We start from the raw sequence: 26,799 nt of genomic DNA, 5'->3' as shown, positions 1-26,799 counted from the left end.
CCCTGTGGAAATTAAATTTCAAGAGAAAACAAATGAAAATAAATTATTTACTTTAGCCCAAATTACTTGAGAAAATATCATGTACATATTTTCATGAAATAAATTCCCAAAACCAAATCATAAGAATTAAAATATGACATCACCCCTAAAGTTCCCTGAAAAAATTTTTTTCCTTTTCCTAAAAAAGAATAATTTTAAATCCATTTGAAGGTGAGGCAATAATGAGAAAAAGAAAAAGTCCATCAAATTTGGAAGAGGTTTCCAAATTAGCGGTCATTTTACATAAAAACTGGACATATTTTACATTATACCTCAATAATTATGTTTCTATGAGTAATTACATTTTCAAATTGCCAAACACTGTTTTTGAGGAAAATTTCAGAAAAACTATTGTTTAAAGGCTATGTTTGAAAACTGGGTAAATTATTTTTGCAATACCAGGACATACACCTATTTGTTCCCTAATGTCATAAAATAAAAAAAATCAAATATCATCTACTTTTTCCAATCTTTTAATTTATAAAAGATACTGACTTTTATTAAAATAGTCCAGAAGATCCGCAAAATCACAACAGGGTACTGAATAAACTAACATCTTGATACGAATAAACGATGGAAGCAAAAACCAATTACTGTACAGTGTTAGTTGCCAGAGTAAGACAATTTAATTTAAAGCATCTTCTTCACAAAATATTCAGAATTGTCTGCCATATGGAACTAATATTTAGACATTTTCTAAATATTCTATCAACATAATGTTCTGTGTGTATGATACTGAGTACATTTGCCAAAAGGTAAAATATTATAAAACAAATTCCATTTCAATCATTTGTAGTAAATTACAGTAGTATTTACAGCTACTGGTACATGTAGGGCATGATTCCTTATCATTCTTGGGTTAAACAAGAGAAAATAACAGAAAATGACCAGTAGCATTGTCCAAAATGTATCCTTCCCACAGGGTCTAATTTAGGAGCAGAAAACCCCCAAAGTCACTAAATAATCTTTGCAAAATGCAACTCTAATATTTTTCCAGTTTCACTTTTTTGGTTTTAAAATGGAATACAAAATTAAAACAAACTGCATTAGATGTACTGTACATGCATGCAGAAAATAATAACTGCCATAATATTTTTTGTATCCTCTGATTCTCTAGGTTTTGCTTTTACACAGGTGGTTTAGTGACTGGACTGATCTTCAAATATACCTAAGTTGTCAATCCGTTAAGTTCCTACTGCCGTTTGAGTGTACAGTACTTAGCATTTTCTAGTCACCAATAAAGTATACCTGTGTTGCAGTTGCTAGGTAAGAAAATTAGCATATGCACACCCCACTACTGTCTCTCTTTATTTAGAAATCTTAAACAATGTGCTGTCTGGAAGTTCTTTAAGAAAACTGCTTTGTATAATGATTTGAAACTATGTAAAATAAACCATTTTTTTTTCTACTAAAAATTTCATGAATACAATGCTAATCGAATGGTGATGTTATGAATTTTTCTACTCTTCCATTTACATTTGTTTGGCGTCTTCATCCTTGTCTTTCATGGTTTCAAGGTAAGTTCTAATTACCAATTTTATCTGCATGTCTTCAAATTTTAATACTTTACTGACTTTAATTGGCATTTTTAATTTGAAAGTGGAGGCATCATTAAAAATATCAATGAAAGTGATGGTCCTCTATTAATTTCTTCATACAAACCAGTCTGTCATGTTGTGCCCACAATTGCAGTCTTCAATGTCCCTAGACACCAATGTAGCCTTTGTCTTACAAGAGAAGAATGAATGTTCATGCACGCTTCCTCTGGACCCACCAGTAAATGCAAAATATCTTTCTCTAGTTTATGTAGGTTGGATGCAAAACATCAATGGCAATCAACACGGTTCTAGAAAACATGAAGCCTTCACGGCTGTTGAGAGATAAGGAATGATGATCAATGATTAGGATTCATCAAACCACAAATTATCCTTCTTTAGCCACTTTAGTATTAGCTGTAATTAGATAACATGAGCCCTCAACTGCCACTGCATTTTTATCTAGTCTTCTGTCTTGCTACATGTTCTAAAGCACAGCTGCCATCTCACGGCAGCTCATCATCTGAATACGATACTGATAATGGAATACTAAGCCATTTTCAATAATAAAACTTTTCATAAGATCCCAGCCAGTTTCCAAGGAGCTAGGTGCATCCATTCATATATTCTTTGTTTTAAGTCTTCCCTTCATGATTTGAATATTGGGACCTTGTTGATTATTCTAATGGCCTGAGATCCATGGTTCATCCCTCTTTAAAATATGTATAGATATTATGTTCCCCCAAATGCGACTGTTTACCTCATAATTTTTCAATTTATGATAACAATAGCAAGACTACACAGTATACCAAAATTCTGAATTTTGATTTTTTACTGAAAAAGTGATACTGGGCATGATACTCTTGCAAACATGGGCACCAAGACATCACCAGTGCTGCTTTTCTCTTAGTCTGCCATGTAATCACTTGGTTTAAAAAATGATACACTGTAGTCTTCTGTGTTGCAACTGTTTTCCAGTACCCTCTATAAACATCTACCGTGACTACAAAATGCCCACCTGAATCCTCTGCTACTGGTGAGAAGAGGAGGAAAAAATTACTCCTACAGAGAAAATGAAGATAACTCCCAAGCATGAAAGCTTTCACAACTGATAATCTGTACCCTCTTAAGGGATAAGGAATGAATTAATGATGCTGTGAAATGTCCAGCATCCTTTAAAGCCACTGTTATCATGAAGAAAAGAACTGGGCCAATAGAGACGATGCCTGTAGGTCATTGTGTTCTTAGCTCACTATGTGTTCTAAGCATGTTGAAGGTAGGCTACAATTTAGGCTAATGTAAATGTTTTAAACAAGTTTACGATGGGCTAGGCTAAGCTAGGATCTATGCCAATGTAAATGTTCTAAGCACATTTAAGATAACCCAGTCTTGGATGAAGGCCAATGTAAGTGTTCTAAGTATGTTTAAGGTAAAATGAAAGCAGAATTATAGGTTACATTCACCCTAAAATATTTCTGCTTAGTGACATGTTTTATGGATATTAACAGCATTGTAACTTGGGAAGAATCTTACTCTTAGCACCTAACAACTAATGAAATGAAGGGCTCCTGAATCAGGGAGTTCAAGGCACACAGTCACCTGCCATCACTCAAACAAAACTGTAAGTGCTCCCAATAGAGTCAAGCCATATATGAGGGAAATTTCAAATCTTTATTATTACCTCTTAGATTTTTTTTATAGAAGTAGCTTAAATTTTATTCAACTTGGAAACCAAATGGTACTAAAAACAAACAACAATATTTTCTGATACGCATCACCTTTCTTGATAAAAGAAATACACTGTACTGTTAAAATAATGAAAAAGGTTAGAGTTAATTTACCTTATATCTTATGTAGACTCTGAAGAGATTAATCCACTAAGTTTTTTCTATATTATTTAGAGTGAACACTGTCATAAATAATGTTAAAAAAATATGTGCAATTCATATAATACAGCACTAAACCAATGATAGTACTAAGGCTCCTAAGGGAATACTGCTAACAAGAGAATGATACATCTCAAACATGTCTGTCTCCTCAACCGTACAAAACTGAACTATTTGCTTCCTACTCAACCCATCTGTGAGACTAGTTCCCTTAGTACTGTCTGCCTGATTAATACAAGACATCTAAATTGAATGAATATTCCAAGAGAATAACACACAATGTGCTACCAGTCCTTCATGACTAACAATTACCATTTTGTAATTTTTTTAAAATATCATCTATAATGCTGTTGCCCAACAGGTAAACTGTATTTACCACTTACATCCACCATCATGAAGATATAAGCAAAGAAAATATTTCATGAAACTGCGTGTTACATGACACAAAAACAATTTCAAAATTTGTTAATTCATTGTTTTAAATTTTGTATTTGTTATATGTATCTAATTAGTACTCTTTTTGAGTATTTTCCTCAGAAAGGGGTATTAAGGCTATATAATTACAACAGAATCAAACAGTAGATTTTAATAAAATTCTAAATAAATAGAGGAAAAAGAGAATAAAAAGTTTTGATGGGTATGATGAAATGTAAGTAGTGTGGTTTTGGAAGAGAAGGTTGTACGAAGCAGAGTATCAACACATCAAGACTGTAATAGAGCTAAGCAACTAGAAGAGTTGATACAGTCACAAACGAACAGTTGGATGTCAGCGGCCACCGTCTCCACAGTTTTTCGAGTGACTTCCAAGGCTACTGGGAAGTCTGAGTCTGTGTTTTGGGCTGAGTGCTTAAAATCTATGCATTATAAAAATTCACTTAATTTATTGATATTCCAATATAATTAGGTTTCTACTAATTCCTTTACACAAAACCCTCCATTCTGCAATTATTCAACTTTTATGGAAATCAGAAATCACATAAAAGTTTGATACTCTTAAGTGATCAAACTTTAAGCACTCATCCCTTTAAGAAAAGAGCCAAGTCTAATACAACGACACGGGACATGTTTGGACGACGGGAAGGGGTGACTTATTCCTTGAGTTTGCCGCTTCGTACAAGTCGCTGATGCTCTGCTTCCACACGTTGACTCACCACCATGTAAGCTTGTAACCCAGTCTGTTCGTGACCTAGCCCATACGCTGTGAAATCTGAGAATATGAGCTGAAAAAAAAGCAAATAAGGGGACCTCAGGTTGACTGGTGGGTAGTACAAGTAGGAAACAAGGAGAGCCAGGCTAATAGAACAAGACTGAAAGGGATAACAAATAATAATAGAAAATAGCTTTGGCTCTATCTACAAAGACTGCTATTGAAACTAAGTCACCACCAGTCTAGTTCTACCTGCTGGACATGAGGCGTAGGGAGAGACGTTAGCAGCACAAGTAAGAGGGGCATGAGCTTTAAGACCACTGTGGAGAAGGAGGGGAAAGATAAAAGAAAATGGTATATATACTGAGCCATATTTTCAAGGAAATAATTCATACTCAAAAGAGCACAATTCAAATAAATCATACATTCAAGCAAGAAACATAACTGTCAATAAAAGGGATGCTCTTTTTCAATCAACTCACATTTTGCCAAGAATATCAGACTTGCTGAATTGTGAAATACTAAAAGGTAAAATAAATACTAGCTAGTGCAAATCCAATTTCAAATTTTTTTATGGTGAAGTTATAAATTATACTATGTAACAGTTTTACCATAACATCTACTAAACTAAAATACTGAAAAAATAACTAAATAAAACCAAATTGCTTGTGCAATCTCAATGAACATAACAAGAGGGCGTGTTAAAGAGGTGCAAATGAAAAAGACTACGTAACACTGACATAGATTATGAAATATTCATACTCACTGCCATGTAGACTTTTCAAACCTGGATTCCTGTAACTCACCTTAACAATGTGTGCTAAACAGGTGCACTGGTACGGATGAAGATTGTGGTCAAGCCTTTCACTTAACCATGAGCAAAGCATGGTCACCTGTGCTGCATACCATTGCTGTTAAGAGAGAAATGCTGTAAGACATAACCACAAATCACACATCATACTGAAAATGAACTAATTCCATCTACAGGCAGTCCCCAAAAGCCGAATATTTGCCGTAAACCAGAACATCTTAATTATAATGGGAATAAATAGTACTTATGGCACCGTAAGCGCTGTAAACCAGGTAACGGTGCTGTAAAACCACTTATGTGGCTGAAAAATTGAGTTAACGGCGTTGTGATCCAACCGCCGTAAAGTCAGAACTGTAAACTGAGACAGCCTTAACCTGGGGACTGTCTGTAACATGTAAACAATACAGTACATCATTCCTAGGTCTGAAGTGAGCAACTTACTAAAAATATTACAAATGGAAGGAGAATGAATTAGAGGTAGGAACTAATATCAAAGCTATCAATTATTATAGGATCAACTTCTTTCAAAAGAAAATACATTTTTTCATGCAAACTCATTACTTGTAATTTAACCCAAAATCATATTCAGCAAATTTCCAAGACATTTCATTCCCAATTCAAAAGAAAATAATTTTCTCTTAGCAGAATTGTCTATGAAACTTACAAATCTTCAGGCTCCCAACAAGCAAGAGCCTCACTTCTTGTGTAGTCTGGTTAGTAGATGTGACTGATCACTAGGGTTTGGAAATGGACACATCAATTGCTAGTGCAGTAATGGGGTTGGATGACAAAATGACAAATTTTTAAAGTAATTTATATTTTCCCCATGTAAACATACCACATTGATTGCTCACATCTATAACCTTGACTACCCCAGAGGGGGATTTTTACCTGTCTGGAACCCAAGATTTATAAAGCTGCATATTACTGGGATGACCCTCCAGCCAACATATAATCTTTTGTTTTAAGGCTATTGTGTCTATGATTCATGAGGAACACAAATGCAGGGTAATGTTAGCTATCGGTTTCTAAAGAAATAAATTGTTTTGCTTTTGAAAAACTTCATATTTTTACAGGCATAAGTTAAGTATACCTTAGTTTAACCAGACCACTGAGCTAAAAGAGGCAAATTGCTTGTGAAAGAAAGGACAATAAAACTTACCTCAAATAAATTGAGGATCCATAGTTCATCATTGACTTTTTGTCTAATCTGATCCATTGAATTCCTTGCAAAGTTAATGTAGGCTTTCCCAAGTTCCTTTCCAGATCCACTGACATTCTGCTTGTACTGAAAAAAATTAGCACACGGATAATCCAATAGAAAACAATAAAAATTATAAACTGTTCAGCTTGGTTATTAACCTGAGGTATAGCCAGACATTCCACAATGACACGCTGCAGTTCAATGTCAAAGTAGAGTTATTCTATTTTTCAATGGTTTTCTTTCTTCAGTTTTCCACAGACAATGAAGAATAGCCTAATGGGAGCATAACTTCTAACTACATCTGCCTATACCCCTTTAATAAATAAATGTAATCCAAATAAAAAGAGAGCTACTCCAAACTAACTTAACATACCCAGCACACTAAATCAAATTTCAGAAATAAAGGGGAATGAAGCAAAAACATGGCATGAGTTCTAATTTTCACTATTCTACTCTTGAAGCTTTAAATAAAAAAAGTGCACTTTACAACTATACTGACCTTACAGAACATCAGAGGGAAGCTAAAAATTGTGGGATATATGCCTTTTCACTCTACAAACTACATAGCTTTTATGATTCACCAATTAAAATAATTTCAACATTAATAATCTGCTTGCATACAACATATTTCTCCATTACTGTATAAGAGCTGTAAGACTAGGCACCTGACAATGCCAAAACTCTCCTAACATATCATAATCTCTTTGGCAATAAATTAACGATGTGTTAAAACATTAAAGTCTTGAAAATAAAAATGCTTTGAATGACTTCACATTTAACAAATAAGCTAAGATACATAAGGTGGAAGGAGTAAAGGAAAAATGGATATGCTTCCTAGCTTTATGGAATAACCCAAATTGTACTAAACTACTATAAAAATATCCAAATGTACTTATAAGAACCGTAGCTAAGAATGTGATACTAGTGATGTGATCATTAAGATGACAAAATCTCCCAACAGACACAACAGATATTTTGTTTTATCACAACCATGTTCGTCATACAATGTCTTTAGACTTAACAATCATTACTCTAACAAGCAGAAGAACAATGGTACTCTTGATGCATGTGCCACCAGGACCCTCAGTTATCCATCAATCATCAACCTCATTTTTTGTGAATCTGCAGTGCAGTTACCAGCTCTGTCCAGAATTCAACACCTTGTTCCTCTCTGCAGGATCACCATTTACCAGCGTTATCTTAACCAATATTTCATTATTATTCATTAGTTAATTCACTATTCCTTTCCAAACATTATCATTTTTTCTTTTAAATAATTCATATATTTCTACAACTAAGCAGGTACTTTCTGTTGCCAGTGTTACGAGAATGGCAGTTAAACAGTTATTAATTTATCTTGAGAATTACTTGATCCACTGACAATATTAAAGCATATTTTCCAATGTCTTGCCAGGTTTTGTATATATTTTTACAATTTTCTCAAGCTTTGGTATCAGTTTTTTTTTTTGTGTTAAGTACTTACTCCTGACTAGAATCAATTGGTCATCTAGTCACCATTGTGGAGAATAGATCAATGTTCATGCTACTCTGCTTCATGAGTATTTTGCTGTACAGTGATTGGTAAATTGGATGTCTAACTACTTGCATCACATTTGCAGTAACTGTTTTTTTCTGTTCCATATATTTCTAGGTTTCAGAGCCTAATGGTATTGACATGTTCTCTTGTTACCACCAGGTATTTTGTATGTTTCATGATTTGTGATTTTGGCATGTGGTTCAATTTTGTGAGGCTGCTTTTAATAATTGTCACTTAACATTCTATATTTTTGGCTGTTTTAGTGATATACAACAATCCCTTTGTATTACCACATTCTGTTAAATTGTGATTTTATGTTAACACTGCCCTGTATACATTTTGTATCCTAGTGACCTTTTTATGATTGGTAGTTTTTGTCACCTCTCTTGTAGCTGTGCTTGTGTATGCCTCAGTGCATTTATGAAGCTGTCATAGGTATGACTCATCACGCCTTCATGATGTCTCTTGACAAGGACCCACACCTCATACTTAGGTGTTTCCTCAACCTCATCTGTCAGCTGTACTACAAGTGGTTGTGCAGGCTTCCCCAAGATGTTAAACTGTTTTGGCTTACATACATATATATATATATATGTATATATATACACATATATATATATATATATATATATATATATATATATATATATATATATATATATATATATATATATATATATATATATATATATATATATATATATATATATATATATATATATATATATATATATATATATATTATATATGTATGTATTATATATATTTAATACTGTAGTATATATAACAGATTCACCTGAAGTCATAAACAAAAGGGTGCCCTTCACTAGCATTAAGATGAGTGGATTGGAGAATCCCACATATGAGAAAGGAAATTGACTCAGAAATCTCAAAAGGCATAGGGTTAATGAAATATGGACCTCTAACAAGTGATCTGTCCACACCACCAGCTTGGTAAAGAAAGAATGTGACTAAACTCTGCTGATGGTGATTAAATGATAATAGGCCAACCTGTTTAGCAAAGAAAGATAAAAATAAATTTGTGGATTTTGACTAAGGTTGATGATCAATCCAACAATCAATAACAATGAACACTAGCTACACTCTTTGATCTGGGAAAGCTGGAAAGTAACAAGAAATGGAATTAGTGAACTTCTCTATTCATTCCTCTCCTAGGAATGTGCAAGAGCAAGTTAGTTATTACTGTCCTTCAAATAGATTAATCAGAATATTGATTTCACAACAACCTTCTCATGGCTGGACTACAGAATTAACTATTTTCATTTATTATGGTGGTACAGTACCTGCTTTGGAAACTACGTTATTACCTTTCAGACTCTGAGAATGGTGTTCTTATAGACAGCTAATAATACAGACAGCCTTTAATCCCAAAGTTAAAGCTGTTTGAACTTGAATATTAAATACATTTAAAAACTTTGTGCATGGTACGATTTGCATAACAAATAATAACTAATAAGGGTGTTGTATAAAGAAATGGTTAATTGTGCTTGGTGTCTCCAATATATAAATGGTATTTCTGATTAGTTGTCCTTTGTTATGTAGGTGGTCGGCAAAGTTCACTACTTCAAACAATTATTCTGCAGTGACATCTACATATAAAACAATAATGAGGAGATAAACTTGTATGGGATAACACGTTTAATAAATAGAATAAGAGAAGGACCTATTCATGAGAAAATTTAAAGAGAAAGGCTTAAAGATGAAAAGAGCCAGAGGGTATTATTATTTTTGAACTGGTTTCTCAAACAAAGGCCTTACTCAGGACGAGACTCCATCCCAATGCAATATCAAAACTTGATAAAAGGAAATTTCCAGTGCAAATGACTGAATCAGTGACAAGTTCCAACAACAATTTAACCTCTCCTACTTAAAATAGTAACCTTGGTGTGGAGAGACTAGGAAAAGGCCGAGATCATTTGTGGGAGGAAGTACTGAAAGTCTCTCTATGATTTCAAAAATTAACAGAACTGGCACAACAGGTACTTCATCAAGCCTAGCTGACTTAAGATTTACATTTCAATCTACTGTACATAGATAATGACCTTCTAGATTTGGATATGAATTTTAATATTTTTCAGCAAGAAGTTGGAGGGAAAATTATAATGTCTGTAGTCACTAAAATAACTACTGCAATAATTAACAGGAATACTAATAAATCTTTATACAGAAGGCATGCTTATGTCCTCAAGTACACTGACACACAATCATTTATCAATGTTTACACTTAATATTTCATACCAAGTTCAAATAAAACTATATAATGAAAACTAGAAATCAAATAATTCTTAATTCAACAATTCATCTTTGAAATACTATCAATATTACAACAATTCATCTTTACAATACCATCAATAATACAAAATTATCTTTACTATACAAAATTGAAAATGACAAAAGCTATCTTTATCAACATTTTTCAGAGTAGTTATTCCAATAATTGACAAAACTCATTCTTTCCCAGGTGCACATGTTATCATTCATCCTAAAAAATAGAATGAGTTTCCACTCACTGCACCTACCGTAAATGACAAAATTGATCCAATGAAACTACCCTCGTCATATCTTCCTAGTTTGGATATGACAGACTCCAAAACTGAAAGTAGCTTGGCTACCATACCCTGAGTCATGGAACTGCTTGTTCTCTCTATCAAGTCATCAATCTTCGTGTGGTACTGATGCTGAAGAATATATTAAATGAACAATGAAAGCAATTTAAATCTATTAGCTAAAAATTAATACCTTCTTTAAGCTTCAGTATGTTGAAACTTTTTTTAATAATAACCAAAATACGACCTTAGCTTAATATTAATTATAATCAGGGCAGTTGTAAAAGTAAATTAAACAATCAGCTTAGAACAAAATTATGACACAAAAACATATAACATTAACCACTTCATATTTTACTGGGAGAGTAAAGACTAACCACATCAACGCCATCAACAGCACAAAGTTTGAAGGACTGGTTTTTGGCATCTAGAATAACATTGACCATTGCACACATCTCGGAAGGAAGGACATAATCTGTGGAGACAAACCCTGTACCCTTCTTGAGCCACATCTGGAATGCTTGGTCTGTTCTAGTAATACAAGACTCGATCATATCACAGGCCATCAGCTGCAAAAAAAAAAGAAAGTTAACTTACAATATCTTTTCAGATATAACAATTGTGCTTAAAACATGTTTCTGCAAGAAGTTAAACAGCTTGAAGCAAGGCAAAAAAAAATCATATCAAACATTAGCCTATACTACAGTTCACTGTTGGTTGTAAATGTGATATTAATGTAAACCATGTGTTACAATTAGAATGGTATTGCATTTTGTACCTTTAGGGAATGATTCACATGATGGGTTCACAAAAAAAAGTGGTAAATGAGTCTGGACATTCAATAGAACAATGACATAGTTTTCAAGTTGTTATATTTTAGGTGAATTACTATAATTATCATTATCATTAATCTATGTAACACGGTAATGGTTTTGGTGGTATCATGAAGCTTTACTAACACCCAAACAGACATACATAAGTTAGTCCCCACACAATTACTCTCAGAGTAGATTGCCTAACTTAGTCCCCCGAAGGCCCGATACAATTAATCCCCGCCTCCACATCTCTTTTTGCCGTAGCTATGGAGGGGTGCCCCGTAACTATCGGGCCTTCTGACTTTCGGACTATCGGGCCTGCTGATTTTCGACAACAACTACAACATCCACAACTACCACAACAACACAACATCCACACTACCACACACTTCAGATCCAGTAAGCGTGGTGTCCTTGTGCGCGGTGCAGGCTTCCTGGCATAACAGAGTCTGAGGAACCACAACAACAACTAATACCACTTGGCTATGTGATGGTTTGGGTGGCATCATGAAGCTTTATTAATACCACTTATCTATACTGTACTGTAAGTTGATTTTGGTGTTACTAATATTTCTACTGTACTCATTGTAATATAAATGATGGTAGCCTAATACCACAGATGTTCCTGATAGTATTCCCAAAGTTGGGGCCCTTGTATACTGTCCCCCAAAAGATCAGACCATACTTACATAAGGCGAGAAGTTAGGAGTAGATCGTTAGGCTACACTGTAATTGCCGGTAATTGCCGTGCTTATTTTTTTCTTGTTTGACAAAGTGATAACTAGCATTAAGGCAATAATATTAGTGAATTTTGTAACTGAAACTTATTATCCGATGGCCTTTTTAACACTGATAGATAACTTGAGGTTACCGAAAGGGTAAATCAGGTTAGCCTAACTTCTTGTTTATGAAATATAGACATGATTGTAGTTCCCAGTCGTGCTTGATTTACAAGCCTTGGTGTTTACTACAGGCCAATATTTCCATTGTAGTATTTTATAATCAAACTAAATGGCTTCTGTGATACTGACAGTTCCTAAGTTACACTTAATATTGGGGTTCTTTTCAAGGGTTAAAGGAGATACATTTATGCGGATCTACTTCCACGGGCATTACTCGGCTGGTAGCGATGTCACAAGTGTTGGGAAAATTGTTGTGACATTTACATTTTTCCAAAAGGATACAAAAGTACTTTTTCATGATTGTGAGCTTTGTCAAACAATTTAAAATCTTAGAGATACTGATTTTATATATTTTTGGTACAATAATTCCAATACAGCAATTATTGATTTTATTTCTGTACCTGCCAACATAGCCTATATGCTACATAACCTTTACCTCGTGCTTGGGAATAGACCAGGTAACCAAAGGTTATGAAATGTGTAGAAATACACAGTATGGATGTCCATTTAGTTTTGTCTCAATTGAGTTAAGATGCATTTTTCTCTATATAAGTAATATATATATATATATATATATATCTATATATATATATATATATATATATATATATATATATATATATATATATATATATATATATATATATATATATATATATATATATATATATAAATTAAAATATATATATATATATATATATATATATATATATATATATAGTCATCCATATAATTGGCAATGATGGGTGGGCAGAAATAAGTGATAGTAATGATGTTGAAAGTCCTGAGCACACTGAAAATGGGATGCTGCGAAGATGGGTGCCGAAGTGGGGAGGAGAGCTGATTGGGGAAGGCTGGGAGGGCTCTTGTCTGTTCGATCTGTTGTAACCATTTCAAAACTGTGCAATATCTCTCTCTCTCTCTCTCTCTCTCTTTTGCATAAAATGTGACTGAAATAATTGTGTTTATCAACAATATAATGCATTGCCTGTTTACACATGGTTTTAACTAAATATATGACTGCCTACTTCAGATCTACATTGCTCTTGCATCTTCTCCAAATAAGAAAAAACACAGCAACCTTAGACAACAATATGTACAAAAAACAAAGTAAAAACAAAAACACAGGAATGTTAAACTTAGCAATGTTTACCCAGGGAAGATGGAGAGCCGCAGCACTCAACCTCAGTTACAGCATGTGTGTGTGTGTGTGTGAGGAAGCTGTGGGATTCCCCTACTCACAAGTGCTGCTACATGGCTATCCTCTTAGCTATGTTCATTCTGCTCTACAAGCAAAGATATTTTCCACTTTAAAAAGGCAATGGTTTGAATTGCATTCTGAACAAATGAAGGTCCAAGCATGAAATGAAACAAATGTCACATACCTTTAATCTTTGTTCAAGATGTTTTGCAAAGTCATGATCTGGCCAATGGAGGTCTCTAATAAAAGATTGTAAGGCATCCAGTTTCCAGAAGAGGTCCTCTGAGGTAGCACAGCCATTCCTGTTAAGTGATGTAGCAATAAGATATATGGATACCAGCAATATATTCATATACATCTTAGAGAGTTCAGACTTACAGTGAGAACACAATAGCGTTCTGATTAAAAAAGATTTCTTTACTGATATGAATCTTATACATTTCTGAAACTTCTGGATATTACACAGCATTTTAGAGCATCTGAAGTTAAACTGTAATTGTATTCCTACAAACATTTTTCATCAGACAGTGTGGTTTTATTGTATTCAAAACCACAAAACTATGAGAATTATTTGCAATATTTGAAGATATGACTACAAATTTAGTTTATTATAAGCTATGCAAGTATTTTGAATGTTTATTTTAAAAACTGTATATTAAATGTTTTAACTTACGAATATTTACTGGATTCTATATGCTTAAAGGAGTTCTCATTAAAAGGGATACTCTATTTAAAAACAAAACAACACTCTATTAAAGCAAGCTACTTAATTAAACCAAATTTGTGAATTTAGTACTGTACTTATAACACGACAAACTTTACAGCTGTGTAAATAGTATATTAAAGTATGATGTATTATATACTAACAGTAGTTATCAGATATAGGTAGAACATGGCCTCCAAGGTAGTTATGATCATAAACTGCTGAGATATGCTCTTCATTATACAGTATGCTCGAATTCTTCTGATGTATTCATTTTGTATGGCAATACATGCTTGAAAAATACACATACTATATATACAGTATATATATATATATATATATATATATATATATATATATATATATATATATATATATATATATATATATATATATATATATATATATATATATATATATATACACACACACACACACTTGGATGAGGATGCAGTTGCTGCATGACCTTCTCTATTACAGCTGTAACCTGCCACAGCAGACTACCAACCAGGTACAAGATTCTGTTTTGATAAACAGGGCACAACAGATTTTTTTCGGAAAAAGGGCAGCTGTTTCATCCGTGTGTGTGGATGTACGTAAATAAAGTACTGCATGTATAAAATCATACACTTGTGAAATAATACTTATTGGAAAAGTCTTAAGAATCTGAAATGTGCCATTTAAAGATGGCCATCCTCATCTTTTCAATTCACATATCACAAGATATTTAATCCTCAATGTGAATAAGAACTTACAGTGATATACTGTCTTGTTCATGTACAGTAATACATACAGAATAAATACAAGAAAATCTTTTTTCCAACTATTACTGGTAAGTTAATATACTTAACTCTTATAGCTGGCCTGAAGGGCATTTTCTTAATGATTACATTATAGTATATCTTATCTAATAAATTGAAACTTCTTAAAAATATAATAAATGGACACACTGAAAATGATAAATATTCTGACAAAATTTCTTTCGAGGTTTTGTTTCTGATACTTGATGTACGCTGTTACCTGAAAGTTGGACAATCACTAAAGATATGTTTAAAGTTCTGCTCTCCATTCTGGGATTGGGCCATATGAGTTATTCATCAAATAACCGAGTCAAACAAGTAAAAGTAAAGCAATGATTATATTTAATAACTGCTAGTATAATTAGTGAAAACATGCAAGATAGTGATGTTCCTAGTTTTACTTCATAGTAATCTGTGTAGGTCAGTTCAAAACAAAATGTGCACCTGGTCTCTTTTGGAGAATACTTTGCCTAGGCCTACATTCTGGAGTTCATATTTGCCTTCTGCCTTTTTTCTGTTTTTAGTTTTTCCTTCACCTTCTTTAAATTTCCCCTGACACAATTTACAATTATTAAAGCTTTTAGATTTTTTTTAATGAATACCCCTTTTTTATATGTTCCTTACTTTTTTTTACACTTCTCTCACTGTCTTGTATTTTTCTATGTCACATTCAAAGGTTATCACTGTCTTGTATTTTTCTATGTCACATTTTTGAGTTTCTTGCAAAATGAATAGTGTTACAAAGTATTCAAGCATACCAAGAACACATTCAAAATAATCTGGCATGATCATATTCACAGGTAAGGCCATCGTCCAACCTATAATTCATTAATTTTGGATCATTCTCTGATGAAAGAAGTCCAAACAGTCCGAAATGTATGAATAGTACGCTTTGCAGATTGAAAATAAAAGACTGATTTTATTTACAGAATGTTTGCAATATTTCCAGTTACAAGTTTTGGATTGAATAACTTCTTTCCAAATATGAGAAACTTTATGCAAGTTTAAGTTCAGAAAATAGAAAGAACAAGACTGAAAAGATTAATAAGGTGCTTAACCCAAATGAAATCTTCTAAGATTGATTGTATTATCAGTCTCTTAAGATTCTTGTACCTTTTGAATATAATTCATAATATATAACTACATTCTGGAGGCCGTTTTCCTACATGTCCTGAGTATGCGTCACTACATAAAATAAAAATGCTGCAATTTTGCATTCTATAAAAATAATTAAAAACACCATCTAAAGAATAGGCAACAACAAGCAGCTAATCTGTATGTAGAGCTAACAGTTTCTAAATAAAAATACAAGCACACATCAAAATTTCAACATAAAAGGATAGATTCCCTAGTTACTTGGACTTCATTAAGCTCTATTTCAAGCAGTGTTCAAGTAGCTGTGAAAACATGGCTTACAAAGTATCCAAGAAACCAGTGGATTTTATAGTCAATATACCGTCTCTGATCATGTGAATCAGATGGTGATCCTTGCTGCACTAATGTAGGAGATGGTTAGTAGTAGCTACCTTCCTAGAAAATACTGTTTGGTAACATTCCAGTACCGTGCAATTAGGGAGGCCTGTCATCAAATGGTATATGACCCTTTATTTACTGTTACTGTTTTGTACTATGCCATCTTATTAAGCCTAATCCAATATTCACAAAAGCTTAAGTAAGCAATGAACCATTAGTGCACAAATTAACTAAATATTCAACAAATCAATCAAAACAAACTTGTCAAATAAACATCATTGAAAATGGTATTACTCAAAAATCTGCACTAACCTAATCATGAATAAAAAAAACTGGATGAGGTCAAAATAAGATTTACGGCATTCAATCGTTTTTCTACGATCTTTGGCTTGACTTGAAATGCTCAAAGTTAAATTTTGAATACTGTACTTTGTACTAAAGTTTGAAATACTGTAAAAGTAAATATTCTGTATACTGTTCCAAATATACACATACAGGGTAGATTCTAAAATACTGACTGATAATATTCAAAGAAACTAATAATAATGTAACAACTATATTCAGCATTAATCATTATGTCAAGTTACATTTACAACTACAATATTATAGTTCATATCCAAATGCTAAAGTAACTGATAAATATCAAAAGATGAAACAGGAATAAATTAAGAATACTAACTGAACTTAATAGTGGTTTGAAAAAATATTGGAAATTTTGTCTTCTATTGTGCAGCAACTTTACAATGGAAAATTATCAGAGTTGTTATCATTGTGTTTGTTAAAAAAAAATGAACAAATACCAAAAGTAATTACATGAAAAAGTTAACATACTGAGCTTTGGAGCTAAAAAGTACTTTGAATCTTAGTTCTTCACTAATCTTCTTCTTGTTGTTCAGATCCCATTACTAAATTTTTTGTAAACTTTCTATAAAAGGTCAATATTATCAGCCAAAATCAAGCCAAAGAAAGTCTTTCTAAATAGAAATGAACAATATCATCCTCTATGAGAGCAATATGTAGATGGTATAGGTATTTCCTCCTAGAATGAGGCCATTCCTTCTGACAGGCTTCCAAGGGGCTACCTGGCGAGGGCCACTGGATCCACTTTTTTGGGGGGTTCCGAGTCCGGTGAAGATGGTTTCCTTCAGGGAGATGGTAGAAAGATGCGGGTTTCATTTAGGAGGAAAGTGAAACATCTCTCCTTCAGGATTCAAACAAAGGGGATATTCTTTACCCTGAAGGCTGAAGTAACTACTAAATGTAAAGGAATTTAATAACAACACACTGTAAGTGGAATTATGTACATAAGACATTCATACAAAACAATATGAAACATAACTTGCATAAATAGCTAACTATTCTACTAACAAAATACTCTTAATATATACAAATTGTGTTTTACAAACTAAACATAGAAAAGAAACTATTGTAATTGTGCTGTTATGTGGCAACTACTACTGTGTTCACTACACACAAAATGATGAAAACACAAAGAAGATGACTCTGTTAGACAACTAAATTAAATAAGAAAACTTCTGTTGAATTAATTATTCAATATAATTTTGTTCTCCTAACCTTCTATTGAATTAATAATACTGCAGTGGCATCTAATTGGTGAAAAATTGAGAAAGGTTACCTTTCTATTAGGACTGAACAAAACTCTCTTCATGTTGCAAAGGCAGGCAAATAAAAATAAAATATATAAAAGCAGTGTCATCATTAACTAAAAATCCTGTATGACTTATGGTATTTCCACATATCCAGTGTAAGAACAAGTCATCATACAAAGAAATAATACTTGGCACTTTTATATTATTCACCCAAAAATTACGAAAATACTTGAAGATTTAATGCTGCTACTCTTAATTTCATACTCAATAAGTATTTAGAGTAATCTTCTGAAACACAAAATGTAATGAGTTCAAATTCATCAGTGTGCTGACTATTCCTAAAATGGTCATTAGATACTTAAGACCTGAAATATCAGTAAGATTATGCTGTTTGGAAACAGAGTAACAAGAATCAGTCTTCACTAGAAGTATTTTCACATCTTAATGTGTAGTAACTATCTTAACAGTACTGTACGGTATACATGAAAGGATATAACAAGACTCAATCTACAGACAATTGTGACAAATAAATTACAAACTAACTGAACAACAACACAATTATTTTTCTTAGGGAACAAGTGATGGTTAAAATACTCCTTAAGGCTATTCTTCTTTAACCTTGAACATAAGAACATTACTGACAGCCCAAATAATGAATAACCTTATAGAAACAGCTGCTCAAATTCAAGGCTTTCATAAGGGTAAACTGAAAATCCTGAAGGTTAATTAGAAAACATTTTTGTATCACACACCTACCAAGCAGCATTCCTTTCTCTATTGTCCAATTATTTCTAATTAAAACTACTCTTACATAACTACAGACCCTATTCCACTACAAAGGACCATGTAAAGTTCCAGATTTCTTCACACAGTAGATACATTTTATCCTAAAATATATCACCAAAGCACATGATATAGTGTATCTACATGGAGCCCTGTGTGTGATATGTTTCACCCTAAAGTTTTTTTATTTAAATTCTGTACCATTATGTCTTCCATATGAACAATGGTGATATTCCTCAATGTTGTCAAGATTCCACAAAAACCTCACTACAACATCAAGGGTTGATTGCCTGATATCAAATCAAAAGAAAGCAATCAAAATACAGTACTGTAACTCGCAGAGATGTTTTACTAACATCAAGCAACAATTCAAAGTAACAAATAGATTCTGTGTGATTACTATGCACCAGGATAATATGAATCTCTTAATGAAATGTGGCAAAGGAGCTTATGTAGGAAACATCCCATTAAAAAGAAAGAATGCACAAATATGAGCATATGGCCAGAATGCATGACAAATTGACAATCATTCTGACTAACATATCCTAAAGATTACCAAAAATCATTTCAAGGTGATGCAGTAATAAAAAAAAATTAGAGCAATGTCAAACTTATGAAGCCTTTACTGAAATAATTCTAATCTAAAAATGTCCAGAGAAAAAATTCTGCACTTTAAAAACAAAACATTGTAGGATTGATGTCAACTTGATATCCATCCTACATGAAAATGCAATATCCATTAAAATCCTTAAAGTAATTATACCTCATAAAACATGTGCATTCTGAGAGAGAGAGAGAGAGAGAGAGAGAGAGAGAGAGAGAGAGAGAGAGAGAGAGAGAGAGAGAGAGAGAGATTAATAATACTGTATATATGATGGTTGTCATTTTTAAATTATAGCATGCATACTTCATACCAATGAATTTTTCTAATCCACTTTTGGATAATATCAAATCAGCTAACCAAGAGAAAGCATTCATAAAGAGATCTGTTTCCTGAAGATAAATTCCTGTAATTACTGTCCATGACAGCTAAAAATGACTGGCATAGGACAATCCTGATTGTTTCTGGTAACCAGTTGGAAAACTGATGCTGCACAACAAAATTTGTGGCTGAAGAGCTGCAACCATGCGTCTGCAGCCTTCTGGCACCAAATTACTCTTTCCTTATTCATACAATTAATTCATAACCTCAAATGCTTAACAGTACTTTTAAAAATCCTACATCACTCTCTACAACCCCGTGTAACATACCCATTAAAAGATGGTGACCATTAGTCCAATCTTAAGCACTATTTCTTTATGACCCTCTAACTAGGGCCAGATCAGAAGAGGAAGGGTTAGACTGAAGATACCAACAACAATATTTAACATTATTATTATTATTATTATTATTATTATTATTATTATTATTATATTATTATGAAGTACAGTAGTTTGACCAGACCACTGAGCTTGCTGAGAATTTTTCTTTTTAATAACAGTTTTCAGATTCTATTGATTAAATTACAGTTTTTTAAAAATGCTAAAGGACTTTTGAATGATCTTCCTTTCTCTGCCATCTAACTAGATCTGATATCTTCTAGTATACAAAGACAACTTGGATAACCTAAATATCCATATTGTACGTACTTTGGATATCTATAAAGGATGACAGACCCATGATCTTCTCTGATCAAAAAATGGTCTGGTCATTACTGCATAAAGTGATACTTCTGAGGTTATAGGTTTACCATTGCCAAAGGCATCTATTGGAACTCTTCAAATCACTATCTTGTTTGTTACTATGAATCAACATACCTTAGGAAAAGATAGAAGGTTGGTTACAAAGTGACCTGTACAGTGTTATAAACATTCATGATGAAAACTTTATACTACAGCACTAAAGTCAAAGCCTCAATTTCTTAATCTAAAATTATATTTTCTAAGTTATTTGATTTCAGTACTGAGTTATCTCAGTACAGTACTTGAATTCTACTGCCAGTTTGCCCTGCCATCCATTTGTAACTTCATAATCTGCTATTACTCCCACACATGTTCTCCTTCATGACCCATCATCCTGACTTATCAAATTGGTTGCATCTCCCAAGAGTTATTGTAACTAATAGGGTCACTCAACTAAGTGAGCAAGAGCCCTCTTTTTAGAGCATAAAAAGATCTCTTCAAGGCGAGGCTAGCGTTACAACAAGGATTCCTGTAAATCTCCATGTTCAAAAGCTCTGCATCTCTTCCACTGTCACTACAGACCAGTTGGGAAAGAAAGAAGTATAGTACACAAATTCAGCAAATCCTATATGTCTGAAGTCAACAGGTATGGGAAAGGGAAAAGATGCTTCAAAACAACAATGCCCTGGATCTTACAACAAACTACCATTTTCTAGTGCACAAGAATGTACTCTAAAAAAAATCCCTCTTATTTAGCTCTTCTTTAGCCTGGTTTTGGGCAACAACAACCACACAAGCATAACAACAAAACTACTGATTCACTAGGCCTGAATGTCTAATTATTCTTGGAAAAACTGAAATATAAACTTTCATTTTGACTGTGAAAACTTTTTTGAAAAGAAATGTTATACTATTAATCATCTCGAAAACCAAAATAACTGATTGTATTGTAAGTTAGCAGCAAGCAGCACTGAACATGGCCAGTCCTTAAAGTAAATTCACTTGGCAAAATTTGCCCACCAAACAGATTCATGGAACTACAGCAAAGATTTGAAAGACAAACAATAAGACTAAAAGGACAATAAGTAATGTGCCAAAAGGGATGAGCCCTTGTGAAAGAAGTCTTGTTGATTTAGTCATGAGGATATGAGGTTACTTGCAGTTTAGGTTGTAACTTATACCGAATTTAATACTAGTGTATTCCTAAAGCTGGCCAAAAAGCCATGGTTTATAAGATTTTTTAACTTTATAAGTGTGTGTAACCAGAATGGCAATCATAAAAGCCACTAGAATGAGCAAAATATAAGAAGTGATGACTTAAAAGCCACTAGAATGACTGCGAAATATAGTAAGTGATGACTTCTGATAAGCAGTTTGCTTAGTGTAGGGCTGGGTAAGATGCCAAAGGGTAAGTTGTTTGTGGGAAAAACTACAAAACTACCCATCCCACAGCCACCAATGAAAAAGTATGAAGGTGCCCTTGAGTGAGATATCTGAGAAAAAAAGGAGGCAGAGGTAGAATGACACCTTGTAAGTACTACATGTTCAACTTGTGTGATGAGTTATCTTTGAGCAGAGCTGATGGGACTGGTTCCCATATTGCATACAATATATCCTTGGAGAGAGCAATGCACTGATGAGGCAATGACAATAAATGGTATTTTCAAGATATGTTGAGTGGAGGGGAAATATCTCATTCTCTCTAAGTAGGTGAGTGGAGGCGGGAAATACCTCATTCTCTCTAAGTAGTTTAAGATCAAATTTTTCAGACATGAAACTCATGCCTGCTTGGAGAAGAAAAGTCAGGAAAAATGACAGTTGTCAGGAAGGGAATTGCCTGAGAGGTGGAGGGGAGGGAGGAGGAAGTACTGAATGGACAATCTGACTTTGGGTATGGCTACTTTGCATTCATAACCAACCTTGTTACCTCAAATAAGAAAATCATGTCCTACGCCAATGTAAAAATGCTTGTGATGCAAAAAATGCAAAAGTTTAAGTCAGAATACTGGTAGAAGTTCCCTGATGGTAACAAAGGGAAGGAAAATGCAAAGCAATGATGTACATTTTAATGCCGAAAGCTGCTTGCAGAAACCTGAGTTCTCAGTAAACAATTCTGAGGGAATGGGGAAGGAGGATGGGCTAGCACCAAACTAACATACATTCCTCTGACTAAGTAATAAAAAGACTATCATAAAATCTTAAATTGGACATTTCTTTTGTTGCTTAAAACCATTATCAGCATATAAAACTGAAAACATTAGTATTGAGATAAACTTTTTAATTTTTTGTTATTAAGTGGTGGAAAGTTTACCACTCAGATAGAACAGAAGTACCAATTTTATAGTTGTATATACTTATGAATATATACAAAATGCCCAAGTAAACAAAAAATATGCTGTAAGAGGTTTTTCATCTTCTGGATGGGTCAGAGAAGCAAGCTTGCATATCATTATTGGATGGCTGGCATACATGACTAGATTGTCATCAAGCAACTATCTGGATGTAACTGCCAAGAAAGGAGAAAGAGCTATCCCTAGGTTCAACCATAACAGCTTCAGTCAGCAGTCCCTGCTTACTGGCGGCATCAGTTAACGGCGTTTTGGTATTACAGCACTTGGCTAGCGACATTGTTAACTGGATTTTCAGCACTGATCTCTGGTTAACGGTGCTGATCTCTGGCTAACAGCGCCAATCTCCGGCTAACAAGCACGATCTCCATCTAACGGCACCGTTAAGTGGGGATTTCAGAGCCGATCTCTGGTTTACAGCACTGCTTAAGTGGGGATTTCAGCCCTGATCCCTGGTTAACGGCACCAATATCCAATTAATGGCGCCATTAGGCAGGGTTTTCGGCGCTGTTATCACCGATCTTCAGTTAGTGGCGCTCAGCCGGGGACTGCCTACAGTATGCCAATCTGACCTATAAAATTTTTTCTGTGGCCCCTCTGGTTCCCCATTTTTCTCATTTTATCTTGTGGCCTCTGAATATTTATGATGACACCCAGGGGGGGCTACATGACCCACATTGAGAAATCCTTGTGTGAGGTGTACTGTACAGTATATGGTTCACAGTGGGAAACCCTGGTGTGGGGCTATATGGTTCACACTGAGAAACCCAGGTGTAGGGAATGTTTCCATTAAATCTAGTCTTTGTTTTCCTTAACTTGAATAGCTTTAAAATTTTATATTTCACATCCTGCTAATCATGAAATGAGTACAGTATTTACACAAATGTTTGAGGATTTAGGGAAAAGGTCTTAACTTTCAATGTCATGGTTCCAAGAGTGACTTGTTACTATTAAAATAAAAACAGTGTTTCTGGAAGCACAAGTAGGAAAGAATTCTTCATTCCAGGCTTCAAAAAATTTACTTCAATCTAATGGCTGTGTATTCAATAGGGATTGTAAATATGGCTGCATAAGAATACTTTACTACTGAGTTTATGAGTGTATTACAAATATCTACTGCATGTGTGTTTGTATATATATATATATATATATATATATATATATATATATATATATATATATATATATATATATATATATATATATATATATATATATATATATATATATATATATATATATATATATATATATATATATATATATATATATATATATATATATATATATATATATACAGGTATATATATACAGTACCCCCGGTCCTCGACTGTACTAGAACTCGAAATAATCGGATTTCAACACGAAATGTTGAGTAAATTTTGCGTCGGAGTTCAAACAACAAACCGGAATCCGACCCGATGAATCATATGATGTTTGTAGAAAAAAGAGTTTCAGGCGGCTGCCGCTAGTTGGCGTTGTTGGTGGCGTTCTTCCCATGCTTATTTAAAAGCATTTAAAGCCCACACATGCTGCTGCTGTTGAAAAACAAGCCATATTATCACATTAAATTAATAATACAGTATTTATAAACCGAATTACTGTATGTCTGTTATCATAAAGTTAAGAAAAATTTCAGAAATTATGTCGGAACTCGGCAGCCTGCGGCAGATATAAACAAACCATATCGCCGCCCTGGTGGCATATCACGGTACTAATTACATAAACATTCTGAATGTTTATGTAATTAGTACCGCGATACACCACCAGGGTGGCGATATGGTTTGTTTATATCTGCCACAAGCTGCCGAGTTCCGACGTAATTTCGGAAATTTTTCTTAATTTTATGATAACAGACATACAGTAATTCGGTTTATAAATACTGTATTATTAATTTCATGTGATAATATGGCTTGTTTTTCAATGTTATCATTATTAACAACAGTTTTCATGTGTACCTGTTACAGTACATTCTGGCAGTGCCTATAGGCTACTTAGCCTAGCCTATGGCTCTCGGTATATCATCGGTAATACGGCTGCATTGGTCATAGGCCAACTTTTTTGATACAGTATGCATTTAAAAATGTAAAAAGTGCTTCTGATACGGTAAGTTATTCAACTTTGAACCTATTTAATTGTAATTTGTGTAAAGTTTTGTATAAAAAGGCAAGGTTGGGGTAATGACTGGTGGCCAGGAATGGATTAATCCATTTTCAGTTATTTCTTATGGGAGAAATTAACTCAGAATTCGACAAAATTGAATCTCGACACTTCTTCTGAAACGAATTAGCGTTGAGAACCAAGGTTCCACTATATCCAAAGGTATCTTTATTTACTGATCTGTAAAGGTAATTTGCTCTGGAATTCTGCCAATATCATGGTAAGGGGCAGTTGAGATAAAAGCTTGTGAATTTATTTGTATGACGACTGTGGCATAGAAATGGACATCTAACTGAATTAGTGCATGTTAATAACACAACTAACAAGTTATGTTGCTAACTCTCACCCACTCAAGAAACTCAATTCAACCAATAAAGAATACTTTATTACTGAGTTTATGAATGTATTACAAATATCTACTGTATGTGTATTTGTATATATATATATATATATATATATATATATATATATATATATATATATATATATATATATATATATATATATATATATATATATGTCAAAAGGTATCTTTATTTACTGATCTGTAAATATATAAAGTAATTTGCTCTGTAAAGAATTCTGCCAATATCATGGTAAGGGGCAGTTGAGATAAATGCTTGTGAATTTATTTGTATGTATGATGACTGTGGCATAGAAATGGACATCTAACTGAATTACTGCATGTTAATAACACAACTAACAAGTTATGTTGCTAACTCTCACCCACTCAAGAAACTCAATTCAACCAATCCTATCACTTAGAAAACTTTGGCATAAAAATTTGGGCTTCTTTCCAACCATGGTTTGACAATCCACGTTAAAGATTTTAACAAGATAAAGAAATCATGTTGTAAGAAACAAACTAAAACTATCTCTTCTCTAGACTGCAGTCCTAATGTTCTGTTTACGTAAACAACTGAAGCATGTCAAGGGGGGAATCTAATTTTTTCACTAAGTGCAAATATACAAAACTTAAAATTCAATTGATGCAGTTTATATTACAAAAGGCAACTGAATGATGGATATACTGTATTCTGAAATGGTGGTTGATGTTCAATATACAATCACATTAATCAAATTCATTATCAATTTATTGATAGAAGTCCTTAGCATTGTGTTTGTTCAGGAGGAAAGGTCCTAGAGCTAAGATATGGAACAAAACTTTGTAAACTCTAAACAAAAAATATGTCTAACAATACACTTGGGTTTGATAACTATTGTGTCTCAATTATGAAAATGAATCAACAAATGACATTTTTCCATGACCCAAATCATGTGTCAATTTATAAACATAAAACATGAATGTTACATATATTGCCTAATTAAGCTTGGTAATGATAATCCTGGCATTCACAATCAATAGTGCTGAAAACAGCCTTGAATTTAATTAAATTTCCTTCCAAACCTTTCCTCATCTCAGGAAAGGTGTAGCTACATGAAAATTTTTGTTAGACTGCTGTTTTATATTTCAATTCTGATTTTCAAAAATTTTTCTCTGAAACATTTAAATTTATAACACTGGACCAATATTAAACAAGATAACAAAATAATCCTTTGAAGACAAAAATATGTATGGTTTTCTCAGTGGCCTTGAAAATAAGGATTAGTCTATT

General features: G+C 33.3%; 1 protein-coding gene across 42 annotated transcripts in view; it reads right to left on the bottom strand.

Moving 5' to 3' along the window:
• Cadps (calcium-dependent secretion activator 1) overlaps positions 1 to 26,799 on the bottom strand; it is a 760,773-nt gene that overhangs the window by 40,850 nt on the left and 693,124 nt on the right. For 22 of the 42 annotated variants that reach the window (XM_067093725.1, XM_067093724.1, XM_067093727.1 and 19 more), the window contains 6 exons: positions 17,703 to 17,762; positions 13,829 to 13,946; positions 11,104 to 11,295; positions 10,700 to 10,858; positions 6,581 to 6,706; positions 5,414 to 5,518 (listed from right to left, as the gene is read on the bottom strand). In XM_067093725.1, the coding sequence (XP_066949826.1) occupies positions 5,414 to 5,518; positions 6,581 to 6,706; positions 10,700 to 10,858; positions 11,104 to 11,295; positions 13,829 to 13,946; positions 17,703 to 17,762 (760 nt within the window). Of the gene's footprint in view, positions 4,681 to 5,413; positions 5,519 to 6,580; positions 6,707 to 10,699; positions 10,859 to 11,103; positions 11,296 to 13,828; positions 13,947 to 17,702; positions 17,763 to 26,799 lie in introns of all 42 variants that reach the window. The other 20 variants (XM_067093735.1, XM_067093738.1, XM_067093751.1 and 17 more) reach the window with 7 other exon arrangements.

This window comes from Macrobrachium rosenbergii, chromosome 50 (genome assembly GCF_040412425.1).
Source record: "Macrobrachium rosenbergii isolate ZJJX-2024 chromosome 50, ASM4041242v1, whole genome shotgun sequence".
Classification (NCBI taxonomy): domain Eukaryota; kingdom Metazoa; phylum Arthropoda; class Malacostraca; order Decapoda; family Palaemonidae; genus Macrobrachium; species Macrobrachium rosenbergii.
This window is presented reverse-complemented; position numbering and strand designations above follow the sequence as displayed.